This window comes from Mustela lutreola, chromosome 8 (assembly GCF_030435805.1).
Source record: "Mustela lutreola isolate mMusLut2 chromosome 8, mMusLut2.pri, whole genome shotgun sequence".
In the NCBI taxonomy this organism is placed as follows: Eukaryota; Metazoa; Chordata; class Mammalia; order Carnivora; family Mustelidae; genus Mustela; species Mustela lutreola.
In genome coordinates this window covers 132,009,393-132,031,582 of record NC_081297.1, presented here as the reverse complement: position 1 = coordinate 132,031,582, position 22,190 = coordinate 132,009,393, and the positions used below count along the sequence as shown (strand labels likewise).

At 37.9% G+C, this 22,190-nt stretch overlaps 1 protein-coding gene across 5 annotated transcripts in view; it reads right to left on the bottom strand.

The window, feature by feature from the left end:
- Window positions 1-4,899: 4,899 nt before the first annotated feature.
- The window catches only part of MYBPC1 (myosin binding protein C1), an 88,405-nt gene continuing 71,114 nt past the window's right edge, over window positions 4,900-22,190 (bottom strand). For 2 of the 5 annotated variants that reach the window (XM_059186658.1, XM_059186661.1), the window contains 7 exons: window positions 19,708-19,796; window positions 18,024-18,219; window positions 15,729-15,868; window positions 12,923-13,082; window positions 11,815-11,951; window positions 9,747-9,933; window positions 4,900-5,172 (listed from right to left, as the gene is read on the bottom strand). In XM_059186658.1, coding sequence (XP_059042641.1) covers window positions 5,072-5,172; window positions 9,747-9,933; window positions 11,815-11,951; window positions 12,923-13,082; window positions 15,729-15,868; window positions 18,024-18,219; window positions 19,708-19,796 — 1,010 coding nt within the window. In that variant the 3' untranslated portion in view covers window positions 4,900-5,071. Of the gene's footprint in view, window positions 5,173-6,528; window positions 6,572-7,968; window positions 8,037-9,746; window positions 9,934-11,814; window positions 11,952-12,922; window positions 13,083-15,728; window positions 15,869-18,023; window positions 18,220-19,707; window positions 19,797-22,190 lie in introns of all 5 variants that reach the window. The other 3 variants (XM_059186659.1, XM_059186660.1, XM_059186662.1) reach the window with 3 other exon arrangements.

The following is a 22,190-nucleotide window of genomic DNA, read 5'->3' as shown; positions in this document are numbered from 1 at the left end:
CGTCCGTCCATCACTCCTACTTAACTTCCTCAGAGATTGGAGTTACTAATGGCAGACTTTGGGTCAGAGTCCATGCTTGCCATTGTGAGGACTTGATAATCATGGAACTTATCTCACCAATGAGCCCCTACTACTGCTAGCTAATGTTTATTGAGTCTTAACTCTGAACTATTAAGAAGTACACAAAAATATCCTTGTGCAGAGATATTCTACCTCTTCTTGGTAACCTGCACTACCACCCCCCCTGCCTCCAGCTCAGTGGCGCCTCCCAATGCAGAAATGAGAACTGAATTGACAATGACGCCCAGTGGACACTCAGGAATGGGACTGAGATGACTAGTCCAATGACACTTCATCCCATAGCCTGCAGGAGATACATTACTTGGCTCTCTAGTGCCCGAAATTTTCCAAATAACCACATGACTCCAAATCAGCTTTGGTTTATTTTGCAACATGGCTGCTTTCCAATTACCCCTTGTCCCAATCATTTAAGAGGGATGCATTACAAAATCCAAATAATGGTTCTTTTCCTTGCCATGGTGTTGCTGGTAAACCCTAGTTCTTATTTATTTATTTATTTATTCATTCATTCATTTAATTAACTAAAAAACTTTAAGTCAAGATTTTAAAATTGGTATATAATGTCTTTAAGATGTTTTCTTGGCTAGTTCTTATTTATTTATTTATTTATTCATTCATTCATTTAATTAACTAAAAAACTTTAAGTCAAGATTTTAAAATTGGTATATAATGTCTTTAAGATGTTTTCTTGGGTTCTGTGACTTAGGATGAAGGGGAGAGTACAGCAATAAAGGAGGGAACTTCTTGCCTGTGGATAGCTGTGTAAGTGTCTCTCCACAAAGAACTAAAAGATGCTTTCCAAAGCTATTGCTTGGGAGTGAAAGAAGTTATGGTGGATGTGTACTTAAATGCAATGTTTTTTCCTTTTCTGACTTGAGTCATCCAGTGCCCCAAGCCACACTGAATGACCCCTCTGGGAGTGTCTAACAGTCTTGCTGCCTCTCTGGTATTTTGTTCCTAGTAAGTAATCTACTCCAGATAGAAGAAAAATATCCAGCTAGGCCATAGATTGCTCAGGCCAGTGCATTTGGGGACAGAGAAAGATCATCAGGTGACATTAAGAGGGTGATGACAGACCTCAGAATCAGGAGAACTGGTTGTTCCATTAGGTGGTTTCTCTCATCCATTCAAAGTTATCAAAGTCTAATTATAATGGATTTTATAAATATCTACATGTAGCAACCACCTGAATCTTTGGTATAAGGATGGCCTGGCTAAAATAGGAAATAAAACAAATGTAGAGTTCAATCTACAATCAGTTAATATCATAAAAGAGTTGGTAAGAAGACTGGCATTATTATTCCTGATCCTATTCCTATTCCCAGGAAAAAGAGGCCAAACTTGTATTTCTAGAATTCTTTTCTAGGGAACTTGAGTGAGGAAGGTGAAGGAGGGTCAGACATGGAGTTTGGTGAGTGAGGAGAGAGGAGAGTTTGGGGTGCAGTGGGAGAGATGTTAGATGGGATACAGAGAAGGAATCAAAGATGGTTGAGGCAGACTGACCCTAACTTTAATAGCTCATATACATAAATATTTATATAAGCTATAAATCAAGCTAACAGATGGTTAATAAACTAGTAGTATCTTCCAGTCTTCCTGAGCTGAATCCATAATGACTTAGAAGGCCAGATTTGAATTGTAGAGTTATCAGATTCTTCAGCGATACTTGCCAAAATATTGTGACCCACTGCCAGTCTCTGGGCTCCCTGCTTTTTACATCCTAGCTCCTTCCTGTGTCACACCATGAGGGTTCCCAGGCACACATGTACAGATGTCCCAACCTCAAGCATAAGCTCTGGTCACATCTCTCACACCCCAACCTCCTGGCAAACGGGTTTCTCTAAACCAACTCTTGGACATCAGTGTGCATATATTGGTGATAGCTTTCTTGCTTAGTGGTTTGAACTCAGGGAAAATGACCAGAAAGGCCATAAAAGTGAGCTTGGGTTCAGTCTATAAGATGGAGGTGTGGGAGGGGTTCCAAGTAGGCACATCCCCTTGGCTTCATGGCTCTCCTGCACTGTGAAGGGAGATACAGGTAGAGGAAGGCCAGACTGAGGCACTTGAAAGTAAAAGGGTCCCTCTTGCCCAGCTCCAATGCTAGTACTAAATGGCAGAACTATCCAGTATTCCCACAAAGAACACCCTTAGAAGTTAGCAGGTAAATAGCCAAGCTATGACTTTGGAGGTTGAAAGACCCCAGGTCCACACTTGTCCAGGTAGTTACAGTCACTTGTCTTTGAGTGGACTGTAGTGGGCTATACAGAGACAGACATTTCTGTAGTCATCAGTGTGGACTGAAATGGGGAGACTTTCCTTCTCTCCATTTTCTAGGCACAGAACTGACCTAGGACCCGAGGTAGGGTCTCCAAACAGGACAGAGAGAACTTCTCAATCTCCCTGGCTAGTGGAGAGCTCATATTTTAATTTGATTTAGAAAAATAAAGTCACATGGCATGTCTCGTGCTTCATCCTAGTGTGATACATACATGGATAGTAACAAAACACAAGCCACATTATCCAACTTCTAAATCCTTACGGTGCTCTCTTATACCTGCTGTCTGCCCTTTTTATGTTTCCCTTTGTTTACTAGTCTTCTGCTTTATAAACTCCTTGAAGATACGAAGATGCTTATTCATAGTTGGGTTCTAGCCAAATCCACCACAATGCTATCCACACATCAGATATTCAGTAACTCATTTGTTGAGCTGAATAGAATGTTTCAGAATTATTAAAAATGAGTGCCTAAGGACATATTACCTCATTCCAATGTTTCTTGGAATGAGTGTTTTTTTTAAAAATTTCTGTATTAATTTAGGTGAAGCATTCATTAAGCTTTCTTTTAAAGTAAATAAGCATGATCCTTTAAAATATTTTGTAAATGTTTAGTTTCCAGAAAGAATATAATTTGACATATAATTTTTCTTAAAAAAAGTGTAATTCAAACAAAATCAGGACAAAGTTGTAGGAAAGTTAATAGCAATGACAGTTTCTGACATTATTTGCTTTTTGTAGTTTCAAAATAGACTTTTTCCTCCTTTTTGGAACTTTGTGGTACAAGAGCACCCTTAATAAGAGAAGAGAGCATATGTAGAAAAATAACATTGTCTAGTACAAAATATTTTTGAGAGCATAAGTCATGACTGGAGAACCAGGGTTTTGTAGGGATACTTTACAGTCACTTTTAGGCAATGTTTACATAAAGCCTAACAAACTTGACCCTTACTTGGCAAAATCAGTCCCTGAGGGTTTGAATTAAGCAACCAACTCAGTTGCTGGGGTTCTGGGGTTCTGACCCAGCCGCCATACTGATTGATTTTGCCAGTCATTTATTGGGTGTGCACACAGAGATATGATCTTCTTGACTTTATAGATACACCAGCCTTCTTTTACATAAAATAATGTGCAATAATTTTCTGATTAAAATGGATATTTACATTGCGGTCGCACACATTACTGTTTCACAATTATTGAGCATATGGGATGATAGTAATACTCTTAACAACCAGTAAGCCAAGATCACCAACCCACCAGAACAGAAGAGGCCAGAGTTTGGACAAGAACACGAGTTTTCCCTTGCTGGTTCCTAAGGTATTACAACTACCTAGATCATCCATTCCTTTCCTTGATGAAACCCTCATCAACCCAGGAGCATGACCACCACAACTTCCCAGGCCTAATCTGGAAAGGAAGCAGAGCAGATATCTTAAAATGCTGTCCCAGAATGCTATGGGCCCATCTGCAGGTCACAATGTATTTAACTCCTAGCACAAAAGACCAAAAGGAAGAAATGGGGGGAGGTGAGGGAATAAACAATAGCCGTGAAGTGACCTACTCACACTGCATTCCATTCCCTGAACAGAAACTTTCTCTAGGAAGTCAGAAAGAGTGACAGGAAGGCACCAAGAAGATGATGAGCTCCTATAGCTGTTTCTCAACTTCCATATTTTGACGGTCTCCATCAGTTGGAAAGGATGCCATTAGCAAACTCTAAATCTGTAATTTCTCTGTAGTCTGCAGTAGCTCTCTGTCACCATAACTAGCTGTTTGGCAGGAGCCCTGATGCACTCAGCCAGGAGGCCCCACCAGAAACCAATGAAGGTCAGGCCCAAGTTGGGTAGCACCCCAGCTTCCACTCTTTTGTCCTGAGTTCTGTCTGAGCACATAATCCCAGACACATAAATGAGCACTCTGTCACCTCATCATAAACACTTCAAATTTATTGTACCATTTATTGAATATATTTTCCCTTCCATTGAGAAAACTCACCTGAAAGACTTTATGAAGTCTTGCAGTGAATTCAAATGGGAAAGAGGGTACAGATCCACTGGTGTTAAGCAGGATTGTGTGAAATAAACAGCCTTGTTTTGCTTAGAAAAATCTCCTCGATCAAGAAAAGAGTGGGTTTTCAGAATCTGTGCTGTATTGTACGATATATGTCTGTGAGCTTTTTAAAAAATATTATTTATTTATTTGAGAGTGAGAGCAAGAGCCAGAGAGAGAGAGAGAGAATAAGAGAGAGGGAGCATGAAAGCAGAGAGGGTCAGAGGGAGAAGGAGACTCCCCACTGAGCAGGGAGCCCAACATGGGGCTCCATCCCAGGACTCCAGGATCATGACCTGAGTTGAAGGCAGTCGCTTAACCAACTGAGCCACCCACACACCCCATACAATGTGTTTTTATTCTGTAAAAAATAAAGCATTTACAGCCTACAATTTTAAACTAAAATGACTGCTTTTGCTAATTGTATAGCTTGCTTTTTTTGGTAAAGTACAGTGACCAAGCACAGGCAATAATGACCAAAAATCTGACTTCAAATGAAATTTTGTATGCAATTTTTAATTAAGCAATCCGTGCAAACATTTTTTTCTTCAATATCAGGAGGAAAGAAAACGACCACACTTGAGTGCCTGGTAGAAAAACAGAAAATGCTTTCTCATTGCAACCAGATTTCAAAGCAGTGGCGTGTAGGGAGGCAGGGCCCATGCCCTTAGTATTCCTCGGGATTGCTTGATTGCAAGTCTCGCAAATATGAATCAATTATGTTAGGAGGCACACCTTGCAAGAGGAGCCTGCAGAAGGAAAGGCCACCTAGAGAGGACAGAGAGGAAAAGGCAAAGTCAAAACCATCTACATGAAAGATTACTTAACTACTACTTCCCGACTAGCTGCCTAGAAATGTGACTAATTATGTTCCAGTTAGTTACAAAGATTCATTCAGCCTCTACTTGGAAGTCTTCTGGGTTTAGTACATTTAAAATTTAAAGCACTTGGCAACTAGAAGGGAAAGCAAGTTCCCAGCAGACCCACAGCAGTTTTTTGTTCCCTGCTATTATTCAATCTTAGTTGGAATTCCTGACTGGTTGGAAAGTATCTATTACTCTTGGAGAGGTTTTAGGATTCTTCTACAGATGATTTAAGCCTTCTGACTGAATGGCAGATAAATGCAAGCCACGTTATGAATCAGTGGAAAGATCTGTTTCCTGTTTGTTGTTAATGTTCTTTTTTTTTCTTTTTTAAAGATTTTATTTATTTTAGAGCATGGGCAGGGGAAGGGGGCAGAGGGAGAAGGAGAGAATCTCAAGCAGACTCTGTGCTGAGCGCGGAGTTGGATGTGGGGATGTATCTCATGACCCTGAGATCATGACCTGAGCAGAAATCAAGAGTCAGATACCTAACTGACTGAGCCATCCAGCTGCCCTTGTTAATATTTTTTTTTAGTTAAGTACAAAGAATTCCTAGTCAAGCACATTGGAGAAGAAAAAAGGGACCACTCCTCTAACTTTGGCTATTTATATCCTGTCAAACGTGCAAAAACTGGGAAGATTTTGTTAAAAAGAGTAAAATCCATCCAATACCTTCTGAAGGTGAAACACCTACTAATATTTCAAACTTACCTTCCAGGTTTCTCAATTACATTAAAAAAAAAATTATCCCTCACAAGAGAACCCATGAAACCATAAAAATTTTTGGTCCTTTAAGGAAGTGCTTTACTACTTACTAATAAATTCACGTCCAGGCAAAAACAGCATGCCATTTGAACATTCTTAAAACTTATTTAATGCAAATTTGGGAAAGTCATTCTCCTTTTTAAAAAAAAAAATTCAAATCACATATTTATAGAAATGATGCCACTTATGTACATGTCCATTCCTTGATGCAAAGCGTTCAGAATGCTTGGGTATCATTTTCATCTACATTAAATGCTTTAATTCATGCTCTACTTCATTAGGCAACTTGCTCCATGTCAACAGGAGATTGTTGTGATGAATAAGTACTAGCTGTTAATTTCAAGATACTTAAATACAAATTAAAACTACAAAGTTAGAGATTTTAAAAAGTCTATTTTCATTGGATTACATAATGAAAATCATGCCATACTCTACAGGCTTTGTATGGCTTATGATAGTCATAAGCTTCATATGCCAAAACCATATGAAAGCTTACCTTAGATGGTAATATACATTCAAAAATCCTTACTGTGCTACGACTAAGGGAAAGAGAGAGAAAGAGAGAGAGAGAGTTGTAAGCATTAATAAAGTTCTAAAAACAAAGTTGAGTGCTTGTTGGATGAAATTATAGTCACAATTATGATGAGGTGATTTCATTAATCCTTAGTCATGTGAAAGATGGAGGGAAATAGAAGCGCGTGGAATGAAGGGCAGGGATCCAGTCACTTCAAAAGGATCATTAATATGTAAAACACTTATTAATATGCACAACCACTTTGCCTGAACAGGTGACAAAGCCAATCTGATTGTACACTGAATATTTATGCTAAGAGCTTCCAAACCATTAGCTTAAAAAAAAAAAAAACCTACAACATATATATATATTGTGTTTTTCAACAAAAGAAAAACAGAGACAATAGACAAAGCATTAGTGCACATATATATATGTTGAAATTCTACAAGGCAAAATTATCAAGTAGGTATATTAGACTAGCGTATCTGTAATATTCTGAACTGGTTATATATGATCTAAATAAACACAAGGCTTAAACAAACTTAGACTAGAAAGTGACTCTATGTTTAATCTACCAAACCTTAAAGAAAGAGCCCTAATTCTGTCATCTTTTGTAAGCTGACATTTTCTCTAGGAATTGTAAACTCGGGCATCTAATTATTTACATCATTAGAGTTTACATCAGTTTGCTTACCCAGGCCCAAAAAACTTAACTCGTTCTTCCAAATGGGAGTGTATTATACATACAGGATAGGACTCATTTACTGCTTAATACACTTAGTAATAGGGCCTGGAATTTTCTTTCAAGTTCATAAATATATAAAATAATTCTAATCCTATGAAAATATCCAAAGTGCCCAAAAGATAGATGGGTAAGTTGGTACTGGTAAGCTACTGGTAAGTTTTTCATCAGAAATCTTAACTACGAAAGTTTCTAAATATTGGATCCAAAGATTTCCAAATTTCTTGTGTCCTCTCTCCAAAAAAAATGTCCAGAACTCTTTTCTACCACTTAACAATTTAAAAACGTTAGTCTTCTGAACTTACTGAATCCAAGGAAACTATCTTAAAGGAAGGTCGTATTTCTCTACATTCAAAAAATGAAAATATTAAAGAACTAACACTGAGTCCCAAGTTTTAATCATCTGATGTCTACCATGAGGTCATTTTCAAATGTAGCTTTCTGGCTTTATTTATGGAGATGTGTGGTATGGTACTTAGTTTCCTGACAAAACACAGTGCCTACATTAATCAATATCCTTGAATAATTTGGCCTTCCTGTTCATGGCATAAACACCGTATGCCATGAGCTGCTAAGAAATACAATGAAAAGCAAATGAGAAAGTCAAGCTTTACATGCAAAGTGCGATTTCATGTAAGAGGAATGGAACAGAAAGTAGAAATATCCAGTGGGATAAGAACTTTTAAAACCTGTTGCTGCCCCTCCAGGAAGACTGGTTGTCCAGGGGTATTTACTCCTTGATATATCACTGTAGAATTAGAATATTTGTACCAGTATTTATTTATTCTCAGTTGATATTCTTACCTTTTTTTTTCTCAGATTAACTTGATTCAAATCACCTATTATCAGATAACAATCTGATGATCAACAATCTTGGCTTTACTCGTAGGACCAAAAGTGTTGACCAACACAGCACAGTTGATACTTTATCATGAACTTTCATACAAGGTACATTACTTGTATTATTAAATGCAATCCCTATACAACTTACTATACAATTATTATAAAGGATATATCATCCATATGTACAATATTATTTGTTACTACGGAGGACTCCAAATGGTAAACCATTTGTGAAATAATCATTTTATATCAATAGCAACATGTGTTTATTTTCAAAGCATGCAGACCTGGTACTGGGCTTTTTTTGTTGTTGTTCTTTATTGAATATTGAGACGTAAGTACCAACAATACCTTGAAAATAATAAGGCTAGGAGTTGAGAAACCAGATATATCTGCAACTGTTAACTGCATTTAGAGCTAGTAAACAGCTAAAATAATATTTAAACTTGTAAACACTATCTCAATAGTCACATTTGACATTTTCTAAGAATATTATTGTTTTATATTTGAGAGAAAAAATAAAAAAATTTCCTCTTGTTCAGTCATGAATCTACCATACTGTATTACTTGAGGATGGACAGAAATCATAGCAGAAAGAAAACAGTTTTTTGTTATAAAAATTTTTTTTCAACAAATAACTTTTTATACTTATACTAGACTAAGGACTAAAACCTCTTTCTTACATTATTATCTTAAGTATTTACTATTTTTTCTAAATAGATATTTACAAAGTTATCTTTCTGATTTTTGGATCATAATTTCATTACAGAGAGGTATAAAAAATAAAGATTTTGGTTATCATAAAACAATAAAATATAAACAAGAAAATATAACAAGAAAAAGAAAAAAGACATTTGGATCATGTCACCCATTATCTCATAACAGGGACTCTGACATCTGTAGGAGTTCTCATGGTATCCCAAAATAGGTTTTGATTGTCAAGAAAAAACTTCAGTATAAAAATTAAACTCAATTACTACAAAAACTCATTAAGATGACAGGTTGTTCTGAGACTTTTCTACCAATTAATCCTTACATGTTTTCTTGGTTTACATTAGTTGCAAAACTTCTAAAAACTAGTATAAATGTAATGCATACCTATAAATGGAAATTCTCTAATGTGATTTTTAAAGGCAACTGATTATAATATGGTTATGCTATATTCTATATGTGCAATAGTAAACACTAAATTAGCAAACTTACCCATATATATATTAAAGGTTTCACAAAATAGTAAACTAATTAAAAATAGTACAAAGCCTTTAATTGTAGTTTCATTAGATGGGTTTTTACACTAGACTTTTTTTCTAATATAGGTTATATCACCAAAGTCATATCTTAACTTTATTCACTCCCACTCTACCATACACATACTACCATTCCACTGAAATTAATATTCCTTTAGTTAATAAGAACTACAAGAGATGAAAATAAGTCTACTCAAATAAATCAGAGTGAGTGCAGTATGGAATAATGTCTTCTCTCCCAGAATTCTCTTTCCTCGTCCCCTGCCACCCCTAGACATTTTAGCAAACAATTTGGATTTTGCAGTAAGGGCAATAATCAAATCATTTTCTTTCATTTTAGTCTATACATGAGATCTTCAAACGCATACCTTTCACCTCCAATTTGCATTCGATCTCCACAGTCCCAAGGTCATTGACTGCTTTGCAGCAGTAAGTGCCTCCATCATAGGGGCTGGGCTTGCGAATCTCCAGAGTACAGACCCCTTGGTTGCTGAACATCCTGTACCTTGGGTCATCCACAATAGCAACTTTGTTTTTCATCCAGGTTATTTTGGGCTGAAGATTGAAGTAAGTAAATAGGTCAGAACATATCAGTACCTACTGTAATAAGAGACCATTAAAACAGGGGACCAGATTTTAAAGAATAGCTTAGAAAGAAAGTACATCTAAGAAGAATCCACATCTGCTTGAGCATTGTTTCTCTCAAATGAAATTCTTCTTATTGCTTGGCAAGAAGATGTATGAGAAGTTCTGAAGAAGCAAGCCAGACTTGTTCAGAGGACCGCTCTGGGGCTCTCTTCCCAAATGCTTCTTCAGAAGCATTTCAATTTGAGCCACAGGTCCCTGAAGTCAGCTCGTCCTGAAGAATGTATACTGCTGGGCACTTTTCAGAGAATCCCCATAGGGTATCCTAACCATCTGATTTTCTTCACTTCCTTTTCCTGACATTCTTTTCTAATTCTTTATGTGCTGCTTATGCCTCCCCACCATTTTATCTCTCCTCAAACACCTCTACTGATCATCCAGTAGAATGGGTCCACTTCAGATAATGCAAGATCAGTAAGGACCAGTCAGTCACCCAGGAAGACGACTCTATTCTCCTGGGCCTCTGAATTATATTTGATACCCTTGACCCTCCTTCTCCCTTCCCATATTGTCTTCTCCTTCCTTTGGTAAATATGTACTCTTCATGTTCTCTCTTCCACCTTTTTTACGCTTTTGCCCTGTTCAGACCCTAGAGACTTCCTTCTCTGTCTCCTTCATACTATCACCTTCCTCCTTTCAAATGGGATGGTTCACTGAGGATTATGCCTTGGACTTTGCCATTTCACTCACTACTGTCTTTCCTCAGTGGTATCCTTTCTAGAGCTTCAGCTCCAAGAGGTGGGAGGCTTCCAAATCAAGAGTCACAGTCCTGGCCTTTCTCCTAAGCTCTGGTGAACCGCCCCTCTCCCTCCTGGTCGTTCCCATTTGGATATATCCATGTTACTTCCAACTAAGCATGAATTCAGGATCTTCCTCTCATCCTCAGTCTACCTTCTTCCTTGACTTCTCTGTTCCTGCTCATGGTATAATGCAGGAAAAATGCCACTTTGCAATTTTTACAAATTCTAGGGCACTTTTCCCACAGTGCCACCTAGGAATAGATATCTCTATGAGCAGCATTCAATATTTCATTTTTTTTTCAAATACCAATAAGAAACCTTAAAACCTTTCTAAATCTCTTCAATCAGATGTGATTTCTTCTTTCTGGGTACTCTGTATCCTTATCCCAGCACATTTTAAATTCTGTCTTGCATTATAATATCATCATTATTTGCTTTAATCTGTTTCAGAGAATTTGATGAATTTACATTACCACCTAATTTTTCAGGTAAAATGATACTACGTTCATTTCCTTAACTTTCAGCTCTTTTAAGAATTAGTGTTTTTGGGGGCGCCTGGGTGGCTCAGTGGATTAAGCCGCTGCCTTCGGCTCAGGTCATGATCTCAGTGTCCTGGGATCGAGCCCCGCATCGGGCTCTTTGCTCAGCGGGAGCCTGCTTCTCTCTCTCTCTCTGCCTGACTCTCTGCCTACTTGTGATTTCTCTCTCTGTCAAATAAATAATAAATAAAATCTTAAAAAAAAAAAAAAAGAATTAGTGTTTTTGTTTTTTCTTAGTAGGTATCCTTTAGTTAGTAAAGAAATATAAACAGATTTTATTACTATATTTAAATGGTGGATTTAATTAGCCACCAACACCATAATGCTGTACCTTCTTCCTATCCCAGAGAAAGACACAGTAACACTTGGAAAGTCAGTTTATATTATTACCCACAATAATACTGTGTCTAATATAAAAAAAGGGAATTTGAGACTAATTCTTAAATTTCACTAATGTGCAAAAAAAACCCAAAACAAAACAAAACAAAAAAAACACCCCAAACATAAGGTACCTTAGGATTTCCTCTCACACTGCAGTTCAGGGTAGCATTGTAACCAGCCACAGCATAGGTGTTAACCAAAGGCTGAGTAAACATGGGTGCCTCTGTGAAATCGAAATCTTCATACACTGGATTTTTGTAGATTTTACCTTAGAAACAATGAGGAATATACAAATTGGCCTGAGAATATATTATTCTTGGCATACTTTACTCATGATTAAAATTCCCCTGAGCTTAAAAAAAAAAAAAAACATGTAAAAACGTGGGTGAATATCATACTACATTCATTCTGAAGGGTACAAAGAGATAGTCAATCCCACCTGGGACAGAAAGCCAGTGTGGTCCTCTGAGACTGAAAGAAATATTGAGAAGAATTTGGTGTCAGTATTTTGATCAACAGTGTGCTTTAATGTGAACGCAATGAGCAAGGGTTTTAAGGAGAGTGGCTAATTTGAAATAAATTCCGATGTCTATAACTTGAGCCATTTCTAGGCCCACAGCCCAGAAACTGGAATGAATTAAGCTTGCATTTTTAAAAAAAAATGCAATATTAAAAATTTAAATATTTTACTGATAAAATGAACATTTTGCTTGAATATTTTTACTGCAATTTAAAAATGTGTGTTTATCAGTTTCAGAATTCCCATTCGTCACATCTCTTCTTCCAGGCCTTTCCATCTAGTCATGGAAAACTGAGGTTTCCAGATGTCTAGTTGTGATATGGTGATTTATAATAAGAAGTAGATATTTGGTCTTCTGGCCACATTTCTGGCACAGAGCTCCTAAAATCCTTAGAATTTCCTAAGTGAGGGGAGTTGTAAAGGGGTCTTTTTTACATTAATGAGGTGACCTTTGGACCCAAGGATGGGGATTAGTTGCCAGAGAAACCCAGCCCTGTGATTAATGGGTTCAAACGCTCAGCCCCATCCCCAGAATCCCAGGGGCAGGAAAGGGGCTGGAGCTTGTGTTTAATCACAAAGACCAGTGATTTAATCAACCATGCCTATGCAGTGAAGACTCTCTTTAAAAAAAAAAAAAAAAAAAAAAAAAAAGGAAAATGCTTCTCACTCCCACAAACTGAAATGAGAACCCCCTTTAAACCAGTCTACTGCTAACTCACCATCCTTGGCAATCACAGCGCTCTCTTTAGTCATTGTTGCATCCTCACTGAGGCCACACATATTTTCAGCAAAGACCCGGAAATAATATTCATTTCCTATGACCAGTTCCGTAATGGTGGCATTGGTTCGGTGATAATGCTCAATGACAGTGAACCATTCCTATGGGGGAAAAAAGTTTGTTTGAGAAAAATCATCTAAAAATACACAACTATTCCTACTGTTGATCAGAATAAATAACAGGGATGTTTCATTAACTAAAAGAAAAATAGCACTGAGTTTTATATTGAGAGTAATAATGACATACATTTAATTTGTTTATACTTTACAACAGACTTATACTTGACTATGTATAATTTAATCTTCATTTGCATATTAGATGCATAATCATAGATGTCAACTCCTACCTTTATATTTCCTTCGTAAGTATATAGTGTCTGTCACCTATCTCTTGCATAATGAAGTCTAATTATATAATATTGTAAGTTTCTTTTTTTTTTTTTTAATTTGAGAGAGAGGGAGCATGAGAGGGGGAAGGGCAGAGGGAGAAGCAGACTCCCTGCTATGCAGGGAGCCTGATGCAGGACTCCGTGCCAGGACTCCAGGACCACGACCTGAGCCGAAGGTAGTCTCTTAGCCAACTAAGCCACCCAGGTGCCCCTAATTAAAGAATTTTAATTTAAACTTACCTATTCTGAGGAAGAGATGACATTAAATCACTAGAGAAAAATTAATATCACCCAATAAATTTGCCTTCCAGGTCTTTGCTCAGATATTACCTCCTTCTTAATTGTTTCCCCTCCAACCACTCTAGGCTATCACCTTAACCTGGCGAGGCTTTTTTCTTTTTTTAATAGAAACTGCTACTTTAAATTACATTATATATTTACTATTTTACTTGTTTAGTCTCTACCTCCTTCACTGAAATGAACACACCATCAAGGTAAAGACAGACTTTTCTTCTCACTCCTGTATCTCCAGGGCCTATTAGAATACCTGGCACATAATGGGTACTGTGCAAAAAATAATTGTTTATTGGATACTTGAACAAATGAATGAGAACCCAAACAAGTAATTTTCTTTTCAATTATTTTCTCATCATCCTGAGAAACATAGTGATCTCAAAGTTTATCTTGCAACCAGTAAAGAACCACCTTGCCGCATGTATGTTTAGTATCACTAATTGAGAAAATATATTTTATGACAGAAAGTTCATAAAGGAGAAGGATTTTTCTCAGAATTTTTAGGGGCCATCATTATTTCTGTATTTTTGGATATTTTTAAGACACCAGACAAATTTAGTTATGCCTTCCTTTATTCCCAAAGCACTTTATTCCAACATTTATTCCAACATTTGGTGTATTATTCTATCATGTGATACTGTGATGTCTTTCTTCTTGCCTAGATTATGAGTGATCTTTTCTTTTTTTTCCCAATCCAGCAGCTAGAACAGTGCTCAACACATAGTAAATAAATGAGTAAATTAATGTGTTGGCACACCCAATGAAAACAGTGTTTATGAAGTGATGAGTGACAATAGGAATTTAAGTGAAGAATAGCACCTGTAGCCACAGTGAGGCAATGGTGTGGTGATCTCCTGGGACTTACACTGGGCAGAGGGAGCATTGTTTGGCCTCTAGGTCTGTCCCTGCTGAAATGCAACAGACACACAGGAGTGCAGGGGTTAGGGATCAGCCCCTGTTGCCGGGTACAACTCAGGTACATGAAGCATTGGGAAAGTCCTGGTTCATCTGGAGTTGACTGAATATCTAAGAAGACAAACACTGAGCAAGTATGTTGGGGGTCGGGGAGAGGGCAGTGCTTGAAGGACCCTCTATAAGAACCACGGTACCCCTGGATTCACTGCCAGTATCTGGGCCAAGGTCCAAACAAGAGGCAAGGTCCAAACAAGGGCCAAACAAAACCTTCTCCCTTTCATAACTTAGGTCATAAAATTACAATCTGATGTGACTTCATAACTGAAGTTCTTACTGAGATCTACTGGTGTAGTTGCCGAATGACTTCCTATCAACATCATTGAGTATGATATTTTACTCTTCCTGTAAGAATGAAAAATGGCTCTATGCCATTGTGTGTCTAACAGTCATTTATTCATTCATTCACTTACAAGTAGGGCAGTAGTAGGGTGTAGTGGATGGATTCTGATGCAGGAACACCTAGACTTTAACATTTTTAAAAATCTGGTGATCTCGAGCAAGTCATTTATCCTTTCTGAGCCTCAGCTTCCTCAGCGATAAAATATAGCTAATACTAACTCATACTCTGACTTCTGAAACACACTAAGCTCCTCCCCTCTTCAGGACCTTTACACACACTGTTCCCTTTAGAATCCCTCTTTTCTAACTGATGTCTTTCTGTCCATGTTGCGCAACATTTATCTTATAAGGAGAAAGTGTTGCACCGATTAAATTTGAGTTAGAATCCAGAGTGAGTAAATATTTGGTGAACAAATGAATTAAGTTCCATTGAGCATTGTGCCAGCTGCTTTATATTGTTTTAGCCCCACAATAACCAAGCAAAGTTAAGTATTCATGTCGCTATTTTATAGATGAGGAAAATGGAGATCAAAGAAGTTAAGTGACTGTCCATGTACATGTGCTCTTAAGTGGCAATACTGGGATTCAAATCCAACTCTCTGTGACTCCTAAGGCTTTATCCTTTCCATGAGGCCACATTGTTTACCCATGCCCCCCACACATTCCTCACCATAGAGGACCTCATGCCCCACCTTCACCTCTGATAAAATGTGATTCTGTTGCTGCTGAACCAGAGAAAGCCAGACCTTACCATACTCTTCTTGTCAGCCTTCTGGATTGTGTACCCTGTGATGGCTGCATTTCCATCATCCTTTGGTGGTGTCCATGATAGAGCAACATTCTCTCCCCAGACATCCTCAATCTTCACCATTTGAGGTGGACCTGGACGGTCTATAAGATGAATTCATGGCATCACTGTAAGATCACTTTCCCTCTCAACTTCTGCAGTGGGTCCCTCCTTAACAGCACTTTTGCTTTCTGCTGACAAGTGAGGTCCAGAAGCAGATGCACCTCCTTCTGACATAACATCAGAAGGTCAATGGTAGCCTAACACTATGTCCCAATGCCTGCATCATCGTCATTCACCTCACTTCATGTCATCATGTAGGCATTTTATCATCTCACATCATCATCAGAAAAAGGGTAAGTATAGTACAATGAGATATTTTGTGAGAGAGACCACATTAACTTTTATTACAGTATATGGTTATACTTGATCTGTTTTATTACTAGTTATTGTTGTTAATCTCTTACTGTGCCTAATTTATAAATTGAACTTTATCACAGGTATGGGTGTAGAAGACAAAGTATAGCATATATAAGGTTTGGTACTACCTGTGGTTTTAGACATCTGGGAACATGTCTCCATCGATAGAGGGGACCGCTGTACCTCATTACAGAAGGATATTTGAAATATCCATCCTTCCTTGCATTTCTACCCACATTTCCTTCATCATTTTTTTTTAAAGATTTTATTTATTCATCTGACAGAGATCTCAAGTACGCAGAGAGGCAGGAAGAGAGAGAGTGGAGGAAGCTGGCTTCCCGCTGAGCAAAGAGCCCGATGTGGGGCTCGATCCCAGGACCCTGGAATCATGACCTGAGCTGAAGGCAGAGGCTTTAACCACTGAGACACCCAGGCGCCCCTCCCTTCATCATTCTTAAACATCAGAGTAATGAAATGCACTCCAGCTAAGCTTCTCTAAAAACTCTTGACTTTCATCTTCATGGAAAGAAATGGATTTTGAAAAGAAAATTTAAATGAAACTTCATTAGTCATCCCTCCAAGGACAGGCTACTGGCCATGAAGCACAAGGCTACCCTGCCTAATGGGAAATGTGAGCTGACTTGGGACTCCAAATCATAACAGCCCATTTGGGCCAAGCATCTCTGGTATTTGGTGAGAGGCTCAGAGGCAGGCCACAGCCTGTGAGTGGGTTCCTCTGTTATACCCAAAAGATACCTTTAATGGGCATGAGGAAAACTTGTTTTATCTCTCTGCCAACATAAATTTGGAATTAGTAAAATAATTAGAATGAAAATCATTATTCGTTGAGCACTTTGAGTGTGCAATCAATGGCCCAAACACTATAACTACCTGATAAAGTACCTACATGGCAAAGTAGAAAAGAAAATTTCTTTTGTATGTTTCAGAGGGCATCCCCTCTTCCAGACCCTCCCACGCAGGCTCCCATTACAATGGAGCCCAGTCAGATCCAAGGGCACAGGGCAGCCTCAACACTCTTCTCAACTTAACAAAAAATCAAGAAAGTTTAGCTGGTAGGAAGAGAGTACTTAATTTAAAGGGCATGAACTTTTATCCAATCTGCCACAGGAAGTTGCTCCTTTGGTGAGAAAGCCCCTAGTTTCATCAAATTTGCTGAAATATGATAATAAAAATGACTGGAAACAAGTCTTCTATAGCACTGCTCTTAAATGTATTTCTTGACATGGCAAAAATGATAGCAAGTGAGAAGGGTCCATCTGTTAGACATCCTCCATCTATTCCCTTAACTCTAGACAGGAGAACTACACTTATTTATTATTTGGACAAATGAGTGAGTATCTAGCCTTACAGGATCAACCAATTTAGTGTTTAACTATTTAGGTATATCTTCCTTACACTTAATAAAAACTTTTCATTCTCCATTAAAACTTTATTATTAGCAAATTTTAGGTGTAGTAGGAAACATGTAAATTGTGTCTAGAATCTACTATAGTCATAAAAAAATGCAAGAATTCAAAACAGAAAATATTTTGTCACCAAGGAGATGAGAAACAGAATAAGAGAGAAGTGGATTATGAAGCAGTACACATGTTTCATACTAAAAGTATGTGCATTAATTTTCTTTAACATGTATGCCCTAAGTCTCCAATGATTAGTATTTTCAGTCAGTAAAAAATTATTTTGAAGTACTAATGTTACCAATTTACCTATATTTTCTAATTCTAGAAAAAGAATTTAATAAAAATTCTTACTTTTGCCTTAATGACAAGACCAAATACTGCTTCGACAGAACATTCTACTTCTTTCTTTCAAACCTACCAACGATCTGTATATCGATTGATGCAGTTTCTTCGTATTTGTCCACCTTGACTTGCATATCATATTTCCCAGAGTGGCTCCTCTCTGCTTTTCTGATAAATATGATTGTATCAGTCTCAGAGTTACGAATGTTTATTTGATTCTTATCAATTTCTGCACCATCCTTCTTCCAAGTTACTTCTGGTCTTGGTTTTCCCTAAAAAGACAGAAAAAGTAGAGGGGGAGGGAAATCAGATGGTCTCAAGACTTTTTTTTTCAGCGTTACAAAAAATGACAGTTGCTTACCCCATTCTAGGCAAAGTTGGAGATAGTCTGGTGGTTAGCAACTGTGGCAGAAACAGTGATACCCATATTGCCTATTGTCTGCATTCTTTGTGCAAGCACTACACTAGGTACATGATGTTTAATATTTCCTTTAATCTTCACAGCAAGATAATAAGTATCATTATCCTCACTTTTTGGATAAAGGACTTGCATCTTCCTTGGCTTTCCTTCTGATTTCACAAACTGCATGTAGAAGGCAACTGCCTCTTCTAAGCTATAACTCCAAGTGCAATAAGGGAGGCCCAAATGGCTCTCCTCTAGCTTGCTTGTCATGGGATCCTGGGTTTGAATGAGCTCTGTGTGTATTCAAATGTGTGCAGAAACCTAAATTCTAATTCAAGAGCCATGCTTTCTGAGAGAAGAGCCACAAGCTACACATGGCTATTTAAACTAAAGCTAATTAAAATTAAGGAAAATGAGGGACACCTGGTGGCTCAGTGGGTTAAGCCTCTGCCTTCGGCTCAGGTCATGATCTCAGGGTACTGGGATCGAGTCCCACATCGGGCTCCCTGCTCGACAGAGAGCCTGTCTCTCTGCCTACTTGAGATCTCTGTCTGTCAAATAAATAAATAAACTCTTTAAAAAAAATTAAGGAAAATGAAAAATTAACCTTCCCAGTTGCACTAGTTTCAAGTACCACATTTCAAGTGCTCAATGGTCATATCTGGTTGGTGGCCACCACGTTGGACATTGATGCTACAAAACATTTCCATCATTGTAGAAAATTCTATTGAACAGTGCTGGCTAGAGGCATAAAAAGAGTCCATGGGGTGGTGGTGCAGTATGTGTGTGTGTGTGTGTGTGTGTGTACCAGACCAAAATTATTATTGTAGGTGAGGTCTGGTTAATCTTGTAAACAACAGATTCTTTTGCTGGAGCAATGATTTAACAATGTTTGCATCTTTCAGTTAGTGGCCTCTAGATTTCAACATTCAGTTATCCCTCTTCATTTGGCTTGATTATGGGAAGTAAGTACATGTTGTTTTCCTGAATGTTATACCAAGAGCTTCACTTAAAATGAAGATTAGTTTTATCACAGATGTGCAGGGCCAGAAGCTTTAAGCTTTTCTTATTTGGGCATCTCCTTGCTATTTCCTCTCTGCCCAACCATAGTCCCTGAGCTTCAGACCGGTCCAACCTAGGTATCATTCATCTCATGGAGAAGGAGTATCTATCAGTTTCATAGTTTTCTCATCAAGCACAGGATTGTTTACTCACTCTCCATATCTCTTGCGTTATTTATCTATTTTCCCCCTGAAGAAATCCTGAATCAGCATGAGTTTAAGTGCTAGAGTAACTGTTTCTACTTCTTAAACATCCCAGCACTGAAAAAAGAAAATAAATATCCCTGAGTTATTACCTGGAAAGGTATAACCAGATTGACAGCTTCACCAACTCTGCGGATATAAGTCTGCTTCAGGTGCCTTGGGATGCGAATCTTTGGAGGCTCTGAGTGAAAGTAGAATAGTATAATTTTGTGATCAGTAGGGTATACGGGAAATAGCCTTACAGAAGCACACTGGCATAATACTCACTGGGATATACTTGCGCTGATGTCTCTACAGGAAAATCTCAGATGTGCCATTACCAGATCATGTACAGTAACTTTAGTTCTAAACATTTTTTTTTCAGAGATGTTTGCATAGTTTGACTCAATAGAGATGTTTGCATAGTTTGACTCAACAGAATTTACCCTTGACCTCCTTGAATTTATGGTAACTTCCCTTTTTTACAGTCATTAGAAGTCTAAAACAATGTTAGAGAAAAACAGCAAATTTTCTCTTAGGACCTTTGATATATTTTTCATAGGTTCTAACAGCGAGAATATTCTCCAGTGAACATTCCACAAAAGATCTATAGGCACCACATTGGTTGGTAGGACTGCTCATTTTTTCTCACCAGAAAAAAACAAAACAAAACAAAACGAAACAAAAGAGTTTACGCAGGTAGCACTTGTTATTTGGGTAGTTCTGTTGCAAGTGGATACTAACTCTCTCCCTGTGTGGCTATAAGACACACAAGAGGTGGCTGTAGCCCACATGTACTGATGTTGGTTAATTAACCACCATAAAGTACTAGGATATGTTGTTGCAAACCCATCAGAAGCAGAGAGTCAAAAGCCTGTAGACTCACAAGGATGAAGCAGTTCTCATCATTTGAAGGCGTAGTATGTGACAGACACTGGACAAAATACTTTCCATGTGTATTTTCATGATTTCAAACTCAAGGACACCCTGTAGGATAGGTACTGTTTTACTTCGTGATAAAGAAACAGAGGGACCCTGGGTGGCTCAGTTGATTAAGTGACTGCTTTCGGCTTAGGTCATGATCCTGGAGTCCCGGGATTGAGTCCTGTATCAGCCTCCCAACTCCACGGGGACTCTGCTTCTCCCTCTGACTTTCACCCCTCTCGTGCTCTCTCTCACTCTCTCTCTCAAATAAATAAATAAAATTAAAAAAAAAAAAAAGGAAACAGGAGGATAAGAGGTTAGGTAACTTGCCCTTGGTGACACAGCCAGGATTGGAAGCTGAGTTAGCCTTAAGAGCCCATGCTCAGGAGTGTGGACTTCGGAGTCCAAGATCTGCGTTTGAGTCTTAGATCTAATATATAGGAATTCTGGTTTCAGACTTTTCTTCCATAAAATCAGCATGATGAATGCATCTAATTTGTATGACTCTTGGGAGGATTAAATAAGGTTATCCACGTAAAGCATTTAGCATAATAGTTGAGAATAATAAGTGCTCAATAAACTTTAGGAGATGATGATGATGATGGTGACAATGATGATGACTACTGAATGTTGGGGCTGGAAGAGAACTTGGAGATCCCCTAGCTCCCTAACTTTACAAATGAGGGAAAAAAAACTCAGCCAGATTCTTCAGTAAACTAAACAATCATCACAATAAAAGCTAACACATATGGAGAGCTTATTATGTGACAAGCATTCTATTAAGCAGCAACATGGATCCATGTATTTAATCCTCAGAGCCTCTTGATGGGTCAGGTGCTATTATTATCCCCGATTTGCAGATGAAGAAATTAAGGCTCCAGGAAGATCAAGTCTCTTGCCTGAGGTCACACGGCTAACACACGATGGAAACAGGATTCAACTTACATAGGCTGTCTCTAGAATCCACTAAGAAAATGTGCAAGCTTCATGTTTTCTTTCACCCACCCATCCATCCATTCACCCAACCAACCACCCAAACATCTATCCCATAACTCACTTCTAAAAGGTTTCAGGCAGCCACAACATGAGTCTGTGGCAGAACATGGTCTAGAACCCAGATACCCAGGCCCCCGTCCAGTGTTCTTTCCCCTGAAGCGGCAACTCTCAGACATGTTGTCTCAGTATTCTATTATACTCTTAAACATTATTAAGGATCGCTCTCAAAAAAGCAATTTCTCAGCTTTTGTTTATGTGTGCCGTATATATCAGTACTTGCCCTATTAGAAATTAAAACAGGATATTTGAAATATTTAGTTATTCATGTAAAAATAAAAACATAAATAACATTTTAATGGCATTAGTTTCTATTTAAGCAAGTCTGCTTAATGTCTGACTTAATAGAGGAGATCTGCAATCTCCAACTTCTTCCTGCCTTCAATTTGACTTCAATATGTTCCATAAGTTGAAGTCATTTAGTGAAGAATATCTGGCTTCCCACAGACTGAAGAAATATTCTAATAAGCTTTTTAGACAATTTTGGATATTCCTTTTTGACTCTAAACTAAAACATGATAAATTATAATTTTTTTAAAGTTTTATTTATTTATTTGACAGAGAGATAGAAATCACAAGTAGGCAAAGAGGCAGGCAGAGAGAGGAGGAAGCAGGCTCC